At 25.7% G+C, this 18,649-nt stretch overlaps 1 protein-coding gene across 8 annotated transcripts; it reads left to right on the forward strand.

Annotated features, from left to right (window-relative positions):
- Positions 1 to 1,925: 1,925 nt before the first annotated feature.
- On the forward strand, positions 1,926 to 17,941 carry LOC111624866 (glycoprotein-N-acetylgalactosamine 3-beta-galactosyltransferase 1-like). 8 transcript variants are annotated; one of them, XR_002756641.1, is made up of 7 exons: positions 1,928 to 2,390; positions 2,598 to 2,731; positions 9,135 to 9,834; positions 10,799 to 11,067; positions 15,214 to 15,253; positions 17,086 to 17,317; positions 17,851 to 17,941. XR_002756641.1 is itself a non-coding variant. In XM_023367831.1 (6 exons), the coding sequence occupies exons 4-6, from the start codon at positions 9,405 to 9,407 to the stop codon at positions 15,529 to 15,531; spliced, it is 1,017 nt and encodes a 338-aa protein (XP_023223599.1). In that variant the 5' UTR covers positions 1,926 to 2,390; positions 2,598 to 2,731; positions 9,135 to 9,296; positions 9,367 to 9,404; the 3' UTR covers positions 15,532 to 16,177. The 8 variants fall into 8 exon arrangements, 7 of the variants coding, with proteins under 7 accessions (XP_023223599.1, XP_023223595.1, XP_023223598.1 ...); XM_023367831.1 differs by lacking the exons at positions 17,086 to 17,317; positions 17,851 to 17,941 and having other exon boundaries at positions 1,926 to 2,390; positions 9,135 to 9,296; positions 9,367 to 9,834; positions 15,214 to 16,177; XM_023367833.1 differs by lacking the exon at positions 17,851 to 17,941 and having other exon boundaries at positions 17,086 to 17,788.
- The last annotated feature ends 708 nt before the right edge of the window (positions 17,942 to 18,649 follow it).

Consider the following 18,649-nt stretch of genomic DNA (forward strand, 5'->3'; position numbering starts at 1 on the left):
ATTTCATTTAGCATTTGCAAAAAATATTCTACAAATTGTGGAAAAAATTTTTTGAAATATTTTCAGGAAAGTTTGAAACCAGCATTATTGTTAGTGGAATAAATCAAACCAGCATAAAATGAGGCAGCTGCACAGTTACATTAAACTTCTTCAGAAGGTTTCTAAATATATCTTTCAGAGTTTCAGAAATCTTTCTAGATCATAATTTACATCTGGACGTATTGATTATCAATGTAATGGCAGTATTTAAGTTTGGAAATTGCTATATGTGATGAAATTTAAATTTTGTAAATATATTTTATTTGGATTACAATGTTATATTTACTCAACTACTGTGATATTTTATATCATATTGTATTATTGATTATATATTATATTATTGGTTATTATTATTACTGGTTTCTAATGAAAATCAGAACTGAAACAGGAAACTAGAAATAAAAACAAAAAAGATACTAAAAATATAATATTGGAAGTGGAAACACTACTCAACTGCCAATGTAATTGGTTAGGTAGCCAACTTCTAAATTATAAATTTAATGCTATGCTCTATCAATATAGAATATCTCCTATTTTTATATGGGATATTGCTATAGTGAAGTAAAGTATCCAGTCACTGGAAATACAGAAAAATGGAGAATTTACAAAAATTTATGTAGACAGTAATTTTTACTCATAAAATGAGGATTTGTCTACATAAATGAAGATTTGTAGTAACTCTATTAACATACAGCAACAATAGCTGAAGAAAAAAGTAATTAAAATTGAATTAATAATTACTTTAATATAAATTATAAATTTATAGTGTAGGAGTAATCAAAACAAAGTGAAGAGTTTTGACAATTTATTAAAACATAATTAATTATAATAAATGGCATGGTTAAAAATAATATTTTCTATAAATTGTAAATAAAAAAGATTTAATGGCAGAAACTTTATATATATTGTGAGTAAAAGGTATTGTCATTGTTATACAAATCAACTCAATTGAATAGGATAGATCAAATGATACAGAATGAATTATCACTATGCACTCCTGTATTACTTTTTTGCTTTTGTAAAAATTAATTTTAAAGAAGACTATATTTAATATTTTATACTTCTCATACATACATATTTTTATGTAAGCATAATTTTTTTGTAGCATTCACATTACAGAATTGTTGTCTAGTTTGTGGTTTATGAAACAATTTCAAGACTCATTAATACTATTACTAATAATATATAATAATAGCAATAGTAATATTTGTATTTCTTATTTGTTTTGATGTGAATTTGCTTGTATTTTTCTTTCTTGACTAGACTAGAACATCTTCATCTGTTGAACTTCAAACCAGGCTGAAAACAGCAATTCTTTTATTGATTTCTTTTGTAAAATAGAATTGCTATTTTGAGCTGAAGGTTTGTGGCTGGTTTAAAGAATTTAACAAACAAAACAGTCTGGTTGTCAACAAGAAAAATTAATCTGGCAACGGCTCTTGCTTGACTTTCCCAACAGTTGAACTGGAGGTTAAGGGAAGTCCTATAAAACCTTAGGAAGTCTGATAATTTTCAGTTATACTAGGATATAACTGAAAATTATTAGGTAAGTATGCATTTTGGATACCCAAAATGCATACTTACCTAAATTTGAAATGTGATTATTAAAGACCAACCTTTTTTTATATAAGTTCTAGTCCTTTCTGTCAGCCTTGGTGTGATAAGCCCTGCAAATTGTTATACCCTATTTATTAGGTTATCTAATTCTATCTAATTTATAGTCATGGGTAAAAAGCGTTGTTTATTATTAGAAATAATTTTGTTGAATTATGAGAAGTTTCTCTGTTTAAAAAATATTTAAGTTTAAAAACTGCTAAGACACATTAATGAAATGTTAAAATCTGTTATGAAATATTATTTTAAAGTAATTTTATATTATTAACTATTATAAAAAGATAAGAAGCTTAATTCTGAGGATAGAGATGAGTTTAAAAAAAAAATTGAAAATGCCAATAACCAGTAAAATTTTCATTAAGTCTGACCCCCTCCATCTTTTTACTCTCCACCTTCTTGACCTTTAACTACCAAAATTTAATAGCATCAATGCCCCATATATAGAAATAACCCTGCCAGGTTTCAAATTTTTTGGTGCATCTAGTCCTAAGATGTAATGCAAAATAGATACTGACATACTAACACACACACACAATTTTGTAATGATTTTTTTTTACATTATTATTACACAGACTTTTGTAAAGTTCTTTTTTAATATTATTATTGCATGTTTGGGCTCCTCAAGTGTCAAAACATTAACAAATGAAAAAATAACTGGAGGAATCAAAATTTGACTGATCATCATACTTTCCCTATGGTATATTCTGAAACATCTGGAAAGTAATATATGCATAATAGTAAGCACTGTTGACACTTTTTACTTAATCATTGTATGAAATATATTTACATTAATTTTCATAACTGTCCACAAACTTGTTTTATTATAAAAATCATGAAAAAGACTAATAAATTTATATGAACAAGTGTGTGTGATTTATTTGTTTTTATTAATGTCTTATTAATTCAATAGAATTACTATTTAATTGAATGATTTTTTTTTCTAGTGATGAAAATCAACAGTTAACTAGACTGATGAGAAGAAATGGATTTTCAGAATTTGATTCACTTCAACGTATTAGTGCTCAAATGCCATTGAAAGAAAAATGTAATATGGCAGACTTTGTTATTGATAACTCTGGTAATTATGAAGAAACTAAAAAACAAGTCACAGAAATAATTGATAAATTAAAATCAAATAATTATCATTGGAAAGTGAGGTTTATTGTGTTAAGTGTAATTCTTACCTTAATGGGCTCAGTTGGATTTTTTGTTTATAAAATGATTGTAAACTTTTTCTAATTAAAATTATATAAAAATTATAACTTAGTTATAGTTTCAAAAATAAGTTAATGAAACAATTTAAATTTTATATTTTTGTAATGAACTAAATCCTCATATATATAAATATATATATATATATACAGGGATTGTAGAAATTTTGAATGTTTTGATATAAGGAACCCATTTGCCGGATATGTGATATAAAGTTTCTACAGCAGTAGGAAGTACTTGACCGCCCTTCACTTTGATAGATATCCTTCCGTCCATTGACGTCATGTTATTGTTTTTGACTTCTTCTTCTGGGATTATGTAAAGTCCCTTGTGTATGCAACACCTGTAGGAACAGTTCATGAGCTTATGGAGCACATCCTTACAGCATTTAATATCATCAGAGGGGAGCTTGGCATCTTACAGAGAGTCGGACAAAACATGGTTTGTCATTGCACATTAAGTAATAAAGTTGGTGGTTGTTACATTGAACATTTACTCTAAAGTAGTGCATGCAGCCACTGATTCGATGTACTGTATAGTTTGATTGTACTCTACTGTTTTGTCAATAAAACTTGTCATAAATACGGTATTCTGCTGTTTCATTCAACATACCAACCACAAAGTGCAAAGTGCTGTAGAAACTTTATATCACATTTCCAGCTATGGGTTCTGTATATCAAAACGTTCAAAATTTTATCCTCTACAATCCCCCAAATTTTTAAAACGTCATTCTGATAAACCCTGTATATATATATATATATAAGTNTATATGGTAAAATATCTTTTTGATATTATACATTTATTTAAATGAACTTATATATATCTATTTAAAAATAATTGATGGAAGTTTCTTCAGAAATAATAAAAAACACAAGATGTTTACTAAAATAAAAATGACTTAATGAATATCATAAAATTGAATATGATTTTATAATGCATGTAACTATGTGATGGCATCAACTAAATACTTTAAAATATAGGCTATTTAAAGAAATTTTAATATATACATAAGAAGAGTAATAAATTGCATGTTAATAGGAAATAGAATTTGTGGCAGTAAAAAAGCTTAAACTCTTTAATATAATAAATTGTAAAAATGTAAGAAAAACGCATTCTTTTAAAGAATAAAATAGCTGTTTCTGTTGTTATTTCATAAATAACAATGAATTGAATAGAATAAATATTTCATTGCAATAACATTATTTATCATTCTAAAAACATACATGATTGGTTCTGAACATTATATTACATAGTAATTTTTATTTATGTTTATAACAATATTTGCTTATAAGTATTGTTATAAAATATGCAATTGAATGGTTTTGCTGTACTGCTGCATCACTACAGAGATAAAGATTAAAAATTCATCAATATTCACATGATTTGTAGAGAACTGTTTAAGATTATTCCTCATTTTTCTCATCTATTTTGTTGTACTTAATTGTGAATTGTCCATGGAAATTAATGACTAAATGGAATATAGGCCATGGAGTTATAATTACTTACATCATAATTCAGCTCTATTCCTAATGAGCAAAGTTCAGGTATTATCCAGTCTGTTATGCATTTGTGTGATGTACACTGAATCTATAAAATAGGCTAAAAAATTGCTTCATTTTCATGTAATAATTTTTATATTTTGAAAATTAAAGTTTACTTTATGCAGAATTAACTATTATAAATGAAAGATATTGATTCTCCAATGAAAATAACTAGTATTTGGAAATAAACTTGATAGTGATTTAAAATGATTAAAATGATTTATTTATCAACAAATAAAACAGGCTTATATTTAGATGTCAGTACAAAGCCCTTAGCACTTTTAAGGTTTGTAATATAGTTCTTTGCAAAGTTTATGCATTATTTTATATAGATTCCAGAGGAGATGAGTGATTCTGAAATTACTAAGGGTTTATTTAAAGCAAGTTTAAAGTAGGAAATGATTCTGAAAATATTTTCAGAATCATTTCCTACTTTAAACTTACCATTTAAAAGTATTTGCAAATGTTAACTGTCAATTGATAGAAATTAATGATAAATCATAACAAATATCATTTTATATAAGAGAACTGTTAAGTGATATTTAAAAACAATTCATATTATTTCTATGTCCTTAAACATTTTCAGTTCAAACCACATATATGAATTGACATCACTTTATTGAAGATTGTGAAAATAATAGCAAATGATTATATATATATATACAGGGCGTATCAGAATGACGTTTTAAAAATTTGGGGGATTGTAGAGGATGAAATTTTGAACGTTTTGATATAAGGAACCTATAGCCAGAAATGTGATATAAAGTTTCTACAGCACTTTGCATGTTCTATGTGGTCGGTATGCTGAACAAAACAGCAGAATACAATATTTATGACAAGTTTTATTGACAAAACAGTAGAGTACAATCAAACTGTCATCAAATCAGTGGCTACACTACTTTAGAGTAAATGTTCAATGTGACAACCACCAACTTCATTACATAATGTGCAACAACGAACCATATTTTGTCCAACACTCTGTAAGATGCCACGCTCTCCTCTGATGGTATTAAATGCTGTAAAGATGCGCTCTGTAAGCTCGCGAACTGCTCCTACAAGTGTTGCGTACACAAGGGGCTCATGTTGACTAGTTGTGTGTTTACAGCACAGCGCCAGTGGATGCAAGGGGTGACCTAAAGGATGACAAGCACTAAGTACACAACGTTCAGTACACAGGCTCAGTTAGACTACTGTGTATTTACAGTCTTCCATCTGCAGCAATAACATGACGCCAATGGACGGAAGGGTAGCTACCAATGTGAAGGGCGGGTCAAGCACTTCCTACCGCTGTAGACACTTTAGTTCAAATTTCCGGCTATAAGTTCCTTATAGCAAAACATTCAAAATTTCATCCTCTACAATCCCAGATTTTTAAAACATCATTCTGATAAACCCTGTATATATATATATATATATGAGTATATGACTGTGGATGCAGTAGCAGATTTGTTACAGATGTTTGATGATTCATCAAAAAATGTAAGAGTAAATTTTATCAGGGTTTTAATTACGCTTTATAGAGGACAATTCATTGTATTTTATATACAAATTTGTAATTGAAAGGGATATATTACATATTTTTATCTACTGTAAATATATTTTTATACATTGTTTTTTTAATATTTCAATAAATTGTTTTTCTAATAAATGTTCTTTACTAGAATATTTTACTGCTTGATTTAATATCTTTAAATATTCTCATATATAACTATAATTAATAAAAGAAATATATGGTGAACAAATAATCTATACTGTATAATTCCAAATGATGGATTTATCCAGAAAAATGTCAAAGTATAAAATTTTTTACTCCTAGAAATAGATACATTAGCTGCAATATTTTAAATCTAAATGAATAAATTGAATCTATTACAACATGTTTACTACTATAATAAATTTATACTCAGAATATTGATGGACTAAATTAATTCTAGGAGTAGTAATATGGCCACTTAAAATGGATAACATTTTGTTTCCTGTAAGTGCTTTGTAGCTGTTGTATATGTTGTGGAGCATTTTCTTCTCTTCATTATCTATAAGCAATACAGCATTAGCTAAATTTTAACTAGTTAAGCAAGATCAAGAACAAAGATTTTTGTTTCTTTTTATCCTTTGTTTTATTACTTTGCTATATGTTTATTTACTTCTAAAATATTATAAATTTAAATTAATATAAAATATAGTAAAATTATAGTATGGAGGGTAGGATCAAATTAGTCATTTTTCAAATTTGGAAATATAATGAAAATTCTTGAATTTTAAAGAAATTTTGACATGTTTATATGAAGAAGAAGAGAGAGTATATATGTTTAAATATTACAAATTGGTGCCATATCTTTATCACAGCATGTAATGAAAAGTAAATAAAATGTTTATGGAACAAAAAGAAAAAGATGCTATTCCAATATAAACCAAATCCTATTTTCCCTCTTCTAAATTCTCCCCTAAAACCTAGTTTTCTGCAGGGTGAAACAAAAAAAAAAATCATCCATTTTTATTTATTATAAAATGAGTAAAAGTAACAGTAGTAATATATAATGTAATCATAATTAGTCCCAGATGTCATATTACTTACTTGTTAGTTAAGTGACTATTTAATACTGCTGTCAAGGATATTTTTAAGTTATTATTTGCTTTAATATATTTCTGAAGGAAAGGGATTAAATTTCACTTGAGTCAATGACTTTTTTTTTCTACATCTTCCTTTTAGAACATCTGTATTATATTAGGAGATCATAAATCAGTCATTTGTAGAACGAACTAAAAATATTTGAACTATATTTCTACTTTGATTAAAAACTGATCTATTTTTATATTGTATTTATAAAATTATTTGATTAAAAATGTGCAATACATTTCTTTAATTTATATTTTTACCTCAGATTTTATTATTTAATAAAATTATAAATATACGACTTAGTTTACAATATATTCTCTTGGCATCGGTAAATTTATTTTGTATCTAAGTATTAAATAACCGTAATAATATATTAATAACGGTTCAAAATACATGTACTGTACACGTGTCAAGGAATAACTGAACAAAAATTGATTCCTTATTTTTCTAGGTAAATTTTATTGAGAAATCTTTTAACAGTTTCCTCAGATTCGCTCGCATTACAGTATATTTTAATTAATTAACTATGAATAAGAATAATAGACCTAATTATTTAAAAACGACGTTTGTTTTATTACATTAAAACAGATTAGATGAATTTGTATTTTCGAACTGATCATATAATTATATATAAAAAGTAAATATATAAAACTCAATTATACTTCAGTTATAAATAGTTTCATAGTTATTTATGATCTCAATCCACTACACACACAAAAAAAAGGAGTTGAAAATTGAAAAACCAGTATATTTTTACGCTAAGTGAATTTTATAAAAATAAATTTCCAGTATGTTTTTTTTTTTTCTTTTTTTTTGTATGCTGTTTATAAAATGTTTTGAAAAGTACTTTCAACCGTGACGAAAACGTAACTATTAAATAATAAAATTCTAAAATAAATAACATCGTCCAAATTCTTATGAAAAACATTATATTTTGAAAGAATTGATTTTGGCTTTATACAACTTTGCAACATTGAATTTAAAATTCTGTGCACCTGGCCACTCGGAAAAACTTAAAAACTCGTCTGTGACGTCATCCACTTCTACACTCGCATCCAGCGGAAGAGGGTAGGCAGACTGTATAACTACAGTAGTTACTTTCGTGTGGCGTGCTAAACATGCATCTGTCGAAATCTTTTACCTTTTTTTTAATCGAATTTATATATATATGAATTATTAAACGATAAAATGTATCCGTCGCTAAGTGAGCATAGCTCTCAATCAATGACTGATTCTATATATTTACCATATTATAGTCGCAAGGTAAATTTATACAATAGTAAGTACCATTCATATACTGTATATATTTTTCCTCGATTTATTGATGCAATACTTTAATTAAAAACGGTTATTGTGAGATGTATTAATTGGCTCGATTTCTGTGATCAAATATTATAATTTTTAAATATCGAACGTTAAATTGTATCAAAGTTAGTTTAATTGATTTGTTCAAAACTTTAAAATTCGTGGTTTTCTTTAAAATACAAATATTTAAGTGAGTATAAACGAAACTATGTCGTTATGAAACTGAAATTATTTTATGTATTTGGAACAATGCGTAACAGAAAATTCTTTTTATGCGTTATTATGCCATTGGTAACAAAATATATTTATTTGTTATAGCAATTCTTATTATTATTATTTGTTTTTTTTTTTTAGAGACGGGGGAATTAGTTATAGGGATGGTCTCCTTTTTGAGGCCCATTCTTGTTTCATAATTGGTTAATTTAGAATGTAATTCACCAATAAACGACTATTTTTAAATTAAATGAAAATATTTAAACCGAGATTTATTGTTCCAATTTATGATTAAAATTTTAAAATATTTTCTATTTATTTTTATACGTGTTAATAAATATACTTAAATATATAATTTATTAAAATTATTTAGTGAATTTAAATGATTTGAAATCATCATCATCAACAAATTGTTTTAATTTAATGCTTAAATTTCATAGTTTTATGTTTAAGCTTAAATTGAATAGTTATATAAGTACTTTGTACTGTTATTTAAACTGTTTAAAATTTATAAACATGATAATTGAAACTTACTCTTATATTTTTTTTAATACAATTATTTATCTATTAACCATTATACTTTTTGTTTATAGGTTATTATTTTATATTCTCAAAAGTTTATAATGGAATAATTTTATAAATGTGACTACTTCAAAAACTTCAGCATGATCTGTATAAGCGATTGTTCCAGAATATACCAGAGTCGGATGTTTTTATTTATCTTTGCTTGCATCTCTGGATTTCTATTTGCTTTTGTATGGAGACAGTATGAACAAACTGTAAAGTTTTCTCTCTCGTTTAATCATTATTCTTCATCTCTTGTAGATACCAGTTATGGAAAATGGCTAAAGCAAAATGGTTTAATGCATAAAGCCATTCCTGAAGAAAATATAAGCTTTGCACAAAATGCAATTGAGACGGAAGCAATGTATCTTCAAAAAAAGATCCCTGTTTTATGTATGATATTTGTTAAATCGCATAAAACTGCCATGGCTGTTAAAGAGACTTGGGCTAAGCATTGTAATTTTGCCGTAAATCTTGGAAGTTTTGTCGACGAAGAAATTCCTGTTTTAAAAGTTTCGCCAATTCCGTTTCAAGCTTTTTGTCAAGGGTTCGTGTCGGCGTGGATAAAATATGAGGATTCCATTAAATGGATGGTGATTGTTGATGATAAAACATATGTTATTGTTGAAAATTTGAGATATTATGTTGCTTCTTTGAACAGCAGTCATCCTTATTATCTTGGACATCCTGTAAAGGACTTTTCAAATATCTACAACACAGCAGATGCTGGTATTGTACTTAGTCATGGTGCCTTGAAATTATTGTTTTCTATTTACTCTGATGGAAATAAGTGTTTTGATAAAGATAAAAAGTCATCTAACTATTATGATGTTGGAATAGGAAAAATAATGAAAAAATTTGAAGTATTTCCTGTTGACACGAGAGATAAAAAAACTCGAGGACGATTTAATCCATTTCCTATAGAAAAAATGTTGATACCGGGCTTCACTTCAATTTTTAATCCATATTGGCGATCAAGTGTATATTTAAGCAGTGAGGTAGGTTATTTTTGTAGTTAATTTGTGCATGCAATTATATAATTTCCATAAGTATGTATATATGCTGAAATCACTAAATATAATTAAGTGTATAATAAAATCTTACAAACTTCACATTTGTTATTAAATATGTAATAATAATAATAAGAATAATAATGCTAAAATTCTGTTTAATTAATGTAATAATGGACCCAAAATTTGTAATACACTTAATCATTAACAAGACTGACTCAATTTATGATTCATGAAAAATATCCTGAAAAAAGTTAATCTTTAGTTGGGCTAATTAAATATGTAATAATAATAAATTCTAAAATAACTGTGAAAAAGTTAAATAGAAAAAGATTTACTACCTGTACATTTAATGCCTGGGTCAAAATAGTCTTGAGGGACAACACGACCTGTATAGCTATTGATGGAAATGATTGCCTTACCAGGTGCAGAATAAATAGAGAGGTTGAGGCGCACATTTTAAAAGTGTAAACGTGTACGTGTGACGTTCGGCGCCGCTTTCCCGTAAGCCTAAAAGTTTGACGATGGTGTTTGGAATGTCGAGCGTAATTCCACCGACTATCCAAACACCATTGTCAAACTTTTAGGCTTACGGGAAAGCNCTTCTTTGAACAGCAGTCATCCTTATTATCTTGGACATCCTGTAAAGGACTTTTCAAATATCTACAACACAGCAGATGCTGGTATTGTACTTAGTCATGGTGCCTTGAAATTATTGTTTTCTATTTACTCTGATGGAAATAAGTGTTTTGATAAAGATAAAAAGTCATCTAACTATTATGATGTTGGAATAGGAAAAATAATGAAAAAATTTGAAGTATTTCCTGTTGACACGAGAGATAAAAAAACTCGAGGACGATTTAATCCATTTCCTATAGAAAAAATGTTGATACCGGGCTTCACTTCAATTTTTAATCCATATTGGCGATCAAGTGTATATTTAAGCAGTGAGGTAGGTTATTTTTGTAGTTAATTTGTGCATGCAATTATATAATTTCCATAAGTATGTATATATGCTGAAATCACTAAATATAATTAAGTGTATAATAAAATCTTACAAACTTCACATTTGTTATTAAATATGTAATAATAATAATAAGAATAATAATGCTAAAATTCTGTTTAATTAATGTAATAATGGACCCAAAATTTGTAATACATAAAATCATAAGGTATTTCTTTATAAAAATAATACATAAAGAGAAATTTTAATATTAAAATTAAATTAAAATTTGTTTTATAAATTTAATATATATTCATATAATTATATCATCTATCTTTGTTTTTGTTTTTACCATTGTATACTACTGCTACTTGCTACTTTTTAAAATCTTATTCTATGTTTTGTCTGTTTTCTTTTAAATTTCTTTATAAATGTCCTATATCTTTTATACAAACATCATACTATCATCATATCATAATTCTATATCTATTAATCTCTTGCAGTTCTTTGCCTGATATTTGCTTTTGATGCAATAAAAATAAATGCAATGCACTTTCAGCATATCTATAAAGTATAGCTGATTGTATTCATTAGGGTTTCTCAAAACGGGATCCCGGTTGTTTTTTAACCCAGGAAATTTTTCTTATCTCAGGAAATCCACAAATTTCTTAAAAATTCACTTTTTTCTTATTTTGTGTTAAGGTTGAGGAAATTTTGCAAATAGAAAGGATAATTAACTCATAAACTGTCAGAATACATTTTGTATTTATTAATTTTAAACCTACTTATTAGATTTTTTTAAAATTTTGCTCGTTATGGCATATCACAAATGGTCAATAATCAATACTTAGCTTATTTGTGGCAGGACACTCAAAATTCTTTACCTGTAATATCTAGAATAATTGTGCTTATGCTGTCTTAATTTTTAACCATGCCCAGTAGCTTCAATAACTGCGTAATGCCAAGTTGCGCAAATTGGGGAAGGATACAAACGAGTACGAAGTCTGCAAGTATGAAGTTTTTCTTCATAACCTGATTATTAAAGACAAACAAACTGCTGAATTATTGGGCTATGATGTTTCTGTTAAAGCAGTCGAGGTAGACAAATCAAAAATACTAGAGAACAAAAGTAGTACTACAATCTCGAAAACGAACTAGAAATCTTTCAGGATACAGGTGAAAACACATAATATTTGTCTTCTCTTAAATGCATTAAACATTATTCCACTCACGGCAATTGAATCGAAAAGGGCATTCTTGGTAGCAGGACTTTTCATTACTAAAATAAGAATCAGATTGAGTGATTGGCGTATTGACCATCTTTGCTTTTTAAAATCTTATAAAAATTTACAATATTTTGTATTATATTTTATTTAAAAAACAAAAATTACCTTCTAAGTTAGAAGTTTGGTCTAAGTTCATTTTTTTAAATTTTTAACTCAATTCAAAGCATTTTTTTTTTTGTTGTTGTATGCAGTTTCCAGCAAACTTTAATAATTTTTTTTTTATTTGTGAAAATTTCTATGTAATCCCGGAATCCCGGGACAAGCAAAAGACCAGGAAATGAGAAACCCTAGTACGGACTCATAACAAAACACATTAGAATGATGAATATCTATTTTAACACAAAATAAAATAATGTTCATAATACAGCGCATAGTAAGAAGCCTTTATAAAACAATACAGTAATAATAAGAATTGGTAATAACTNCCGCCACAAGCAAAAGACCGGGAAGTGAGAAACCCTAGTATTCATATATTGTGTGCCAGTCTGCTTACCATCATTTACTCATGAAACATTGCTACATAACATTATTAAACTGGCTTGGCCATTTGGTAATGTTATGTAAATTCTGTGACTTTGAATGTCTAGTGTCTATGGACCTTGTTTCACTTGCAGTTGTGCTTATGCACAGTTACTTCCATGCCATCTAGCTTATGTTTTGATGGGCATCAAGTTGGTTTGTTTATTTGTACTATGTCCAAGATATTGGATAATATTCAAATTATATAAAGTATAAAGTGAGAATGAAGATCAGGTAATATGTACTACTTTATTGCCATCATTTATTTTAAAAAACATTTATTACTTGAATATCAGACAATCTCTACAATTCTGTCTCACCTACATGTGATAGAAGAAATTGTTTCTAAAAGCCTAATTTTATTTAAAGTTTGCTTGGATAGCAGAACTCTGTAACTAATGGAAATTTGAAGAAACAAACAGACTTAGATTTAATTTCTTTTATTTTTTACATCAATTCATTACATGCAATAGATGCAACAACTCATTGGCTTTCTGCCTGCATGCATATAAAAATAAAAGTGATACCAATAAATAATCAAACTTTGTGAAAGTTTGGTGATGCCCACCAAACTTTCACAAAGTTTTTGCTAGAGTGCACTCTATATAACTGTAATAAGGTCCATTGCAAGTAGATATTTTGAGAATTAATATCATATGCTGATTACATTGATATCAAAATTAATATTTTACATTGCTAGCATTCATGATTGGTTTTGATTTTGGGTCCATTATCAAATATATGAGAATATTTTTTCGAAAAAATATTGCTTTTTGGTATTATTTCATGATTTTACTTATGGTGTATTTTATAAATAATTGGTATTCTTTTTATGTATGATATATAGATTATGAGGAAATTGAAAAAAATTTACAATATTATTTGGAAAATAGAGAAAGATGATTGATATAAATGAATAACAGAATAAATGTAGATTTGAGAATAATATTTTTAAACAATGTTTTTTAATAATAAATTTTGCATTACAGTATTTAAACCATTTTTAGATTCTAATTTATTTAATTTGAAATGAAGTTAGAGAGATATGAATGTTTGAATAATATTTATCTGTTTTAAATTGATAAAAATGAATAGGTAAAATTATAAGATAAAAATATATTGATAAATAGGAAAATTACCAAAAATATTCTCTTGACACAAAGTTAAAAATTATATCTTATAATTGAATTAGAATTTAATATTAATTTTAAACTATGAAAGCATAGTATTTGTTACAAAATATCAAGTAACATTTTTGTTAATTTTCAGATTCTGTTCATATTGAATCTGCAAAATTCATTATTACATTTTTGCATATTTTTATTTTTAGATGACTGGATCAATGAAACCATAATTTTAAAATTCACACATATTTCTTAATTTAAATTATTTCAGGTCCTAATAGATTGGTTATATCAGTTAATCAAATATTGTTTTTTTTACATTTTTTTAATGTGAATAAAAATGCTTGTATTTTTTATTTAAAATAATATTAAAGCTAAAACAGCCATCTCTGTTGAATCATTGAAGTGTTTTTGTTTTTACAAGACAATGCTCACCCACACATTGAAGCAATTACAAGAAACAAAATAATGCAATTGGGATGGGAACTTTTACCTTATCCTTCATATTCTGTTCACTTATCTTTGTCAGATTATCACTTTTTTTATCTTTGAATAATCATATGCATGGAAAACAATTTACAAATCAAGCAGCTATAAAACAGGAAATAACTCAATTTTTAATGCTAAAAATGGTATTTTCAAACTGCCAACAACCCATTGGAAAAGTAATTGAATATGAAGGTGAATATTCTGATGAATAAAATTGTTTTAAACAAAAGAAATCAAGCTTTTTTCCTCCATTTCAAAAACAACAGTATTTATTTGGTTACCTGATATATACATAAGATCAATTTATTAGGATCTTATTTTAGAAGTTAAAGCTACATTTGTATTCATTAATTATTTAAAGGAGTTGATTTAAAAATGTTTTTTCAAAGGCATTTATTAGCTTTTAGAATTATGAATATAACAAAAAATATATTAATTATCAAAGTTATATCAGAAATATGAATACGTAAATGTTGTCTCTAATTAGCCTTTTTCAGTGAAACTAGTATATTTCTTATACTAGTTTTTCAAGAATAATAAGCATAAATTGGATGTAAGTTATAAATTTATGCTTTTAATGAGGAGAAAGTTGCAATATCATTATTTCAAATATTTGTGTGCACACATATACATGCATACATAATATAATATATGAAGTATATATCATATGTAAAAAGAATACCTGATTTCTTTATGCAATAGTTTTTAACAATTGTTTTTTTATTTTCTTTTTTTAGGGGAGCAATTGCTGTAGTAATGATGCAATTACATTTCATGGTATTTATCCTGCATATATGTATTTATTTGAATATATGATGTATCACTTAAAACCATTTTACAACAGTCCCTTAGGTCTAGGAAACAAACTACCTCCAGAAACAAATATTCAAAGTAAATATTTAATAAATGATACATATAAAAATGTGGGAATACCTTTTATTAAGTTTATAAATTTAAATGAAGTTAAAGAAAAATTAAAAAATCATTCAAGATCAAGCCATTCTAGTAAAAGTAATAACTTTTATAAATTCTGGAATCAGATATTTGATACGTGAGATATTACAACTAAATTTTAGAGTAATATTCTTTTACTTATTTGGCATTGTGATATATACAGTTTTAAATTTACTGTATTGGGCAGCAAATGTTATTAATATTTAAAGAAACTTTAAGGCAATTGTTTTTATTGTTATTGTTGTATGTAATTAAATATTTATTTTTATATAAAACAAAAAACTGATTATATAAATCATACATCTACTCATTTAAATAATCTGACTAAATAATTATCAAATGATGATATAGGATTTGATAAAAATATCTGAAAATATCAAATAATTAAAATAGATCTTTAAATAATGAATATCAGTAAAATTTATTAAAAGGAGAAAAGAATTTGATATATATTTATAGAGATGATGAATTGGGAGGTTTTGTTATACTATAAAGTATAGTATACTCCTACATTTTGTTATCTGCATGTGATACTAAAAATATATAAATCTATTCTCAAGACATATCTAAGATATCTGATTGATTAAAATTGCTCACTCAGTCATATTTTATTATTAAAAAGCATTATTCTTATCAATGTGATCACATACAAATAAAATATGTATTAAAAGAACCAAACTTTTTTATAATGGTGATTTTAGAAAGATTTATTACCTTCACAATTTTTTCTATATAAAAAAATTAATTTGAGATTGAAAACTATAAATTTATAAAGTATTTAATTATGTTGATAAAATGCATTTTAAAAAAATTTTAAATAAAATTTTAAGTCAAAATAAAATAATCAAAAATTTTTGCTACAGTTTAATGATATTTTTCAGTTTTTATAAAATGAAACATATAAATACATTTACATCTCATCTGAAATGATATTTATAGCATTGCTATCTAAAATTTAAAAACTAGAATTTTTGTAGGTTAAAAATCTCATTATTTTAATCAATTATGATATATTGTATATCAATTTTGGTATAAATAAATTAATAGTGTGCAGTTTATAATTTAAAGTTTTTAATATACTATAAATACAAAATTATAATTGTATGATTAACAATATAAATTAAATTGATCAGTAAATATAAACAACTCCCATATCAAATTTTTTATCCAAAATAATTGGTTTTTGGAGTTTAACCCAAAAGCATTAGAATAATAAAAATGTAAACTACAAAAAAGTGGGTGTGTTTTTTTGGTTAAAAATTATTCAGTTTAAATTTCATTCAATTTAGAAATTAGAAATTCTATAAATTTGATCTGCTGATGATATCATTTATCAGAAGATATAATTATACTTTAAAATGCTTAAAACAAATATTTGAAAAAAAAAATTATATTAAAATTTTTTATAAAATAGCATAGCATTTTTAACTGAAGTAATATAACTTAAAACGATTAAAAATTGTTAATAACTAAACACTACACAAATAACCAATATCCAGCAAGAAAACCTAGAAGAAAGCAAACATTTTCTTGTAGTTTCCAAGTTGAATGGGCATCGTCATCCTGATGATGCACATTCAACATGGAAAACTACGTGACTGAAATTTTAAAAATTTTGTTTGTTAAATATTTAAACATTTTTGATTATTTTTCAGCAGTGCCCACAGACTAATAAAGGGGGAGCATGAGCTATAAAAAAGGCATTGCAGATACATTATATAAAATATACAGTATATACCAGTATATATATATATTTACAGGTATCTCTTGATTAATGCAGTTAATTAATCCCTCGATGCTACTGTGTATATCAAAATTGTGTTAATCAAATACAATGGTACCTTGGTACTCGAACAAACAATCATGACCCGCTAGAACAAATTTTTGGTTAGTAACTAATATTTTTATTTTTATTTTGTCATCAATAAAAAAGTTTTTTGTGATTAAAAATGAGTAACTAATTTAAAAAAAAACTGAAACCTTAGAGCTCCCTTGTGGATTAATTAAGAAAAGGAAAATCTGGTGACAAAGGGACAAATGCCCCAATGTATGGGTGCCCATTATTTTTGTTGCAGAAATGATCATAAATATAATTTAAAATTTGATCTTTTTGCAATATTTTCTTGTCATTTCATATAATTTATAATTCAAATATAAAATAGTTTGGCCTCTTGGTGTCTGCAGGAGGGAATTTAAAATAATAGTACAAGGTTGATTTTTACATATTTCAATATGCATAAATTGTATATGACTCAAATATAAAAATATACAGGTCTTTTATTTGAAGTAAATATATTTTATTTAATATTATTTTGACACTATTTTGTTATACTTAATATTATAGATTAACTATTATAGTTAACAAAATACCAAAATATCATGTATAGAATATTCAATTAATAATACTGTACTTGTTATAGTTGATTGTGAAGATAAAATTGATAACACTTGAAAACAGTTATAGCAAAAGAATCTTTAAGCTTAGATTACTTTATATGAATAATTGACTTGTATGTATATTACAATTATAAGAAAGTTGTATATTGAATAATTTAAAATACATTTTTAAATGTAATTGTTTAAATATATTTTTTAATGTGTATGTTATTTACTTTTAGCNGTCATTTCATATAATTTATAATTCAAATATAAAATAGTTTGGCCTCTTGGTGTCTGCAGGAGAGAATTTAAAAAAATAGTACAAGGTTGATTTTTACATATTTCAATATGCATAAATTGTATATGACTCAAATATAAAAATATACAGGTCTTTTATTTGAAGTAAATATATTTTATTTAATATTATTTTGACACTATTTTGTTATACTTAATATTATAGATTAACTATTATAGTTAACAAAATACCGAAATATCATGTATAGAATATTCAATTAATAATACTGTACTTGTTATAGTTGATTGTGAAGATAAAATTGATAACACTTGAAAACAGTTATAGCAAAAGAATCTTTAAGCTTAGATTACTTTATATGAATAATTGACTTGTATTTATATTACAATTATAAGAAAGTTGTATATTGAATAATTTAAAATACATTTTTAAATGTAATTGTTTAAATATATTTTTTAATGTGTATGTTATTTACTTTTAGCCAATATTTGTAAAATATGAATTATTTGAAAACAATTTGTGTGTTCTTTACAGATTGTTATATCTATTATAATGATCACAATTCAAATTCCACTCATTTATGTTCT

Source organism: Centruroides sculpturatus, unplaced genomic scaffold, assembly GCF_000671375.1.
Source record: "Centruroides sculpturatus isolate CEXI.00-Female unplaced genomic scaffold, Cexi_2.0 scaffold301, whole genome shotgun sequence".
NCBI lineage: Eukaryota > Metazoa > Arthropoda > Arachnida > Scorpiones > Buthidae > Centruroides > Centruroides sculpturatus.

Excerpts from the sequence above, each read along its gene's own strand:
- LOC111624866 (XM_023367830.1), top strand. The coding sequence starts at position 9,207 with ATGATCTGTATAAGCGATTGTTCCAGAATATACCAGAGTCGGATGTTT. Across the intron at positions 10,104-15,213 it reads GTGTATATTTAAGCAGTGAG|GGGAGCAATTGCTGTAGTAA; the intron begins GTAGGTTATTTT and ends TTCTTTTTTTAG.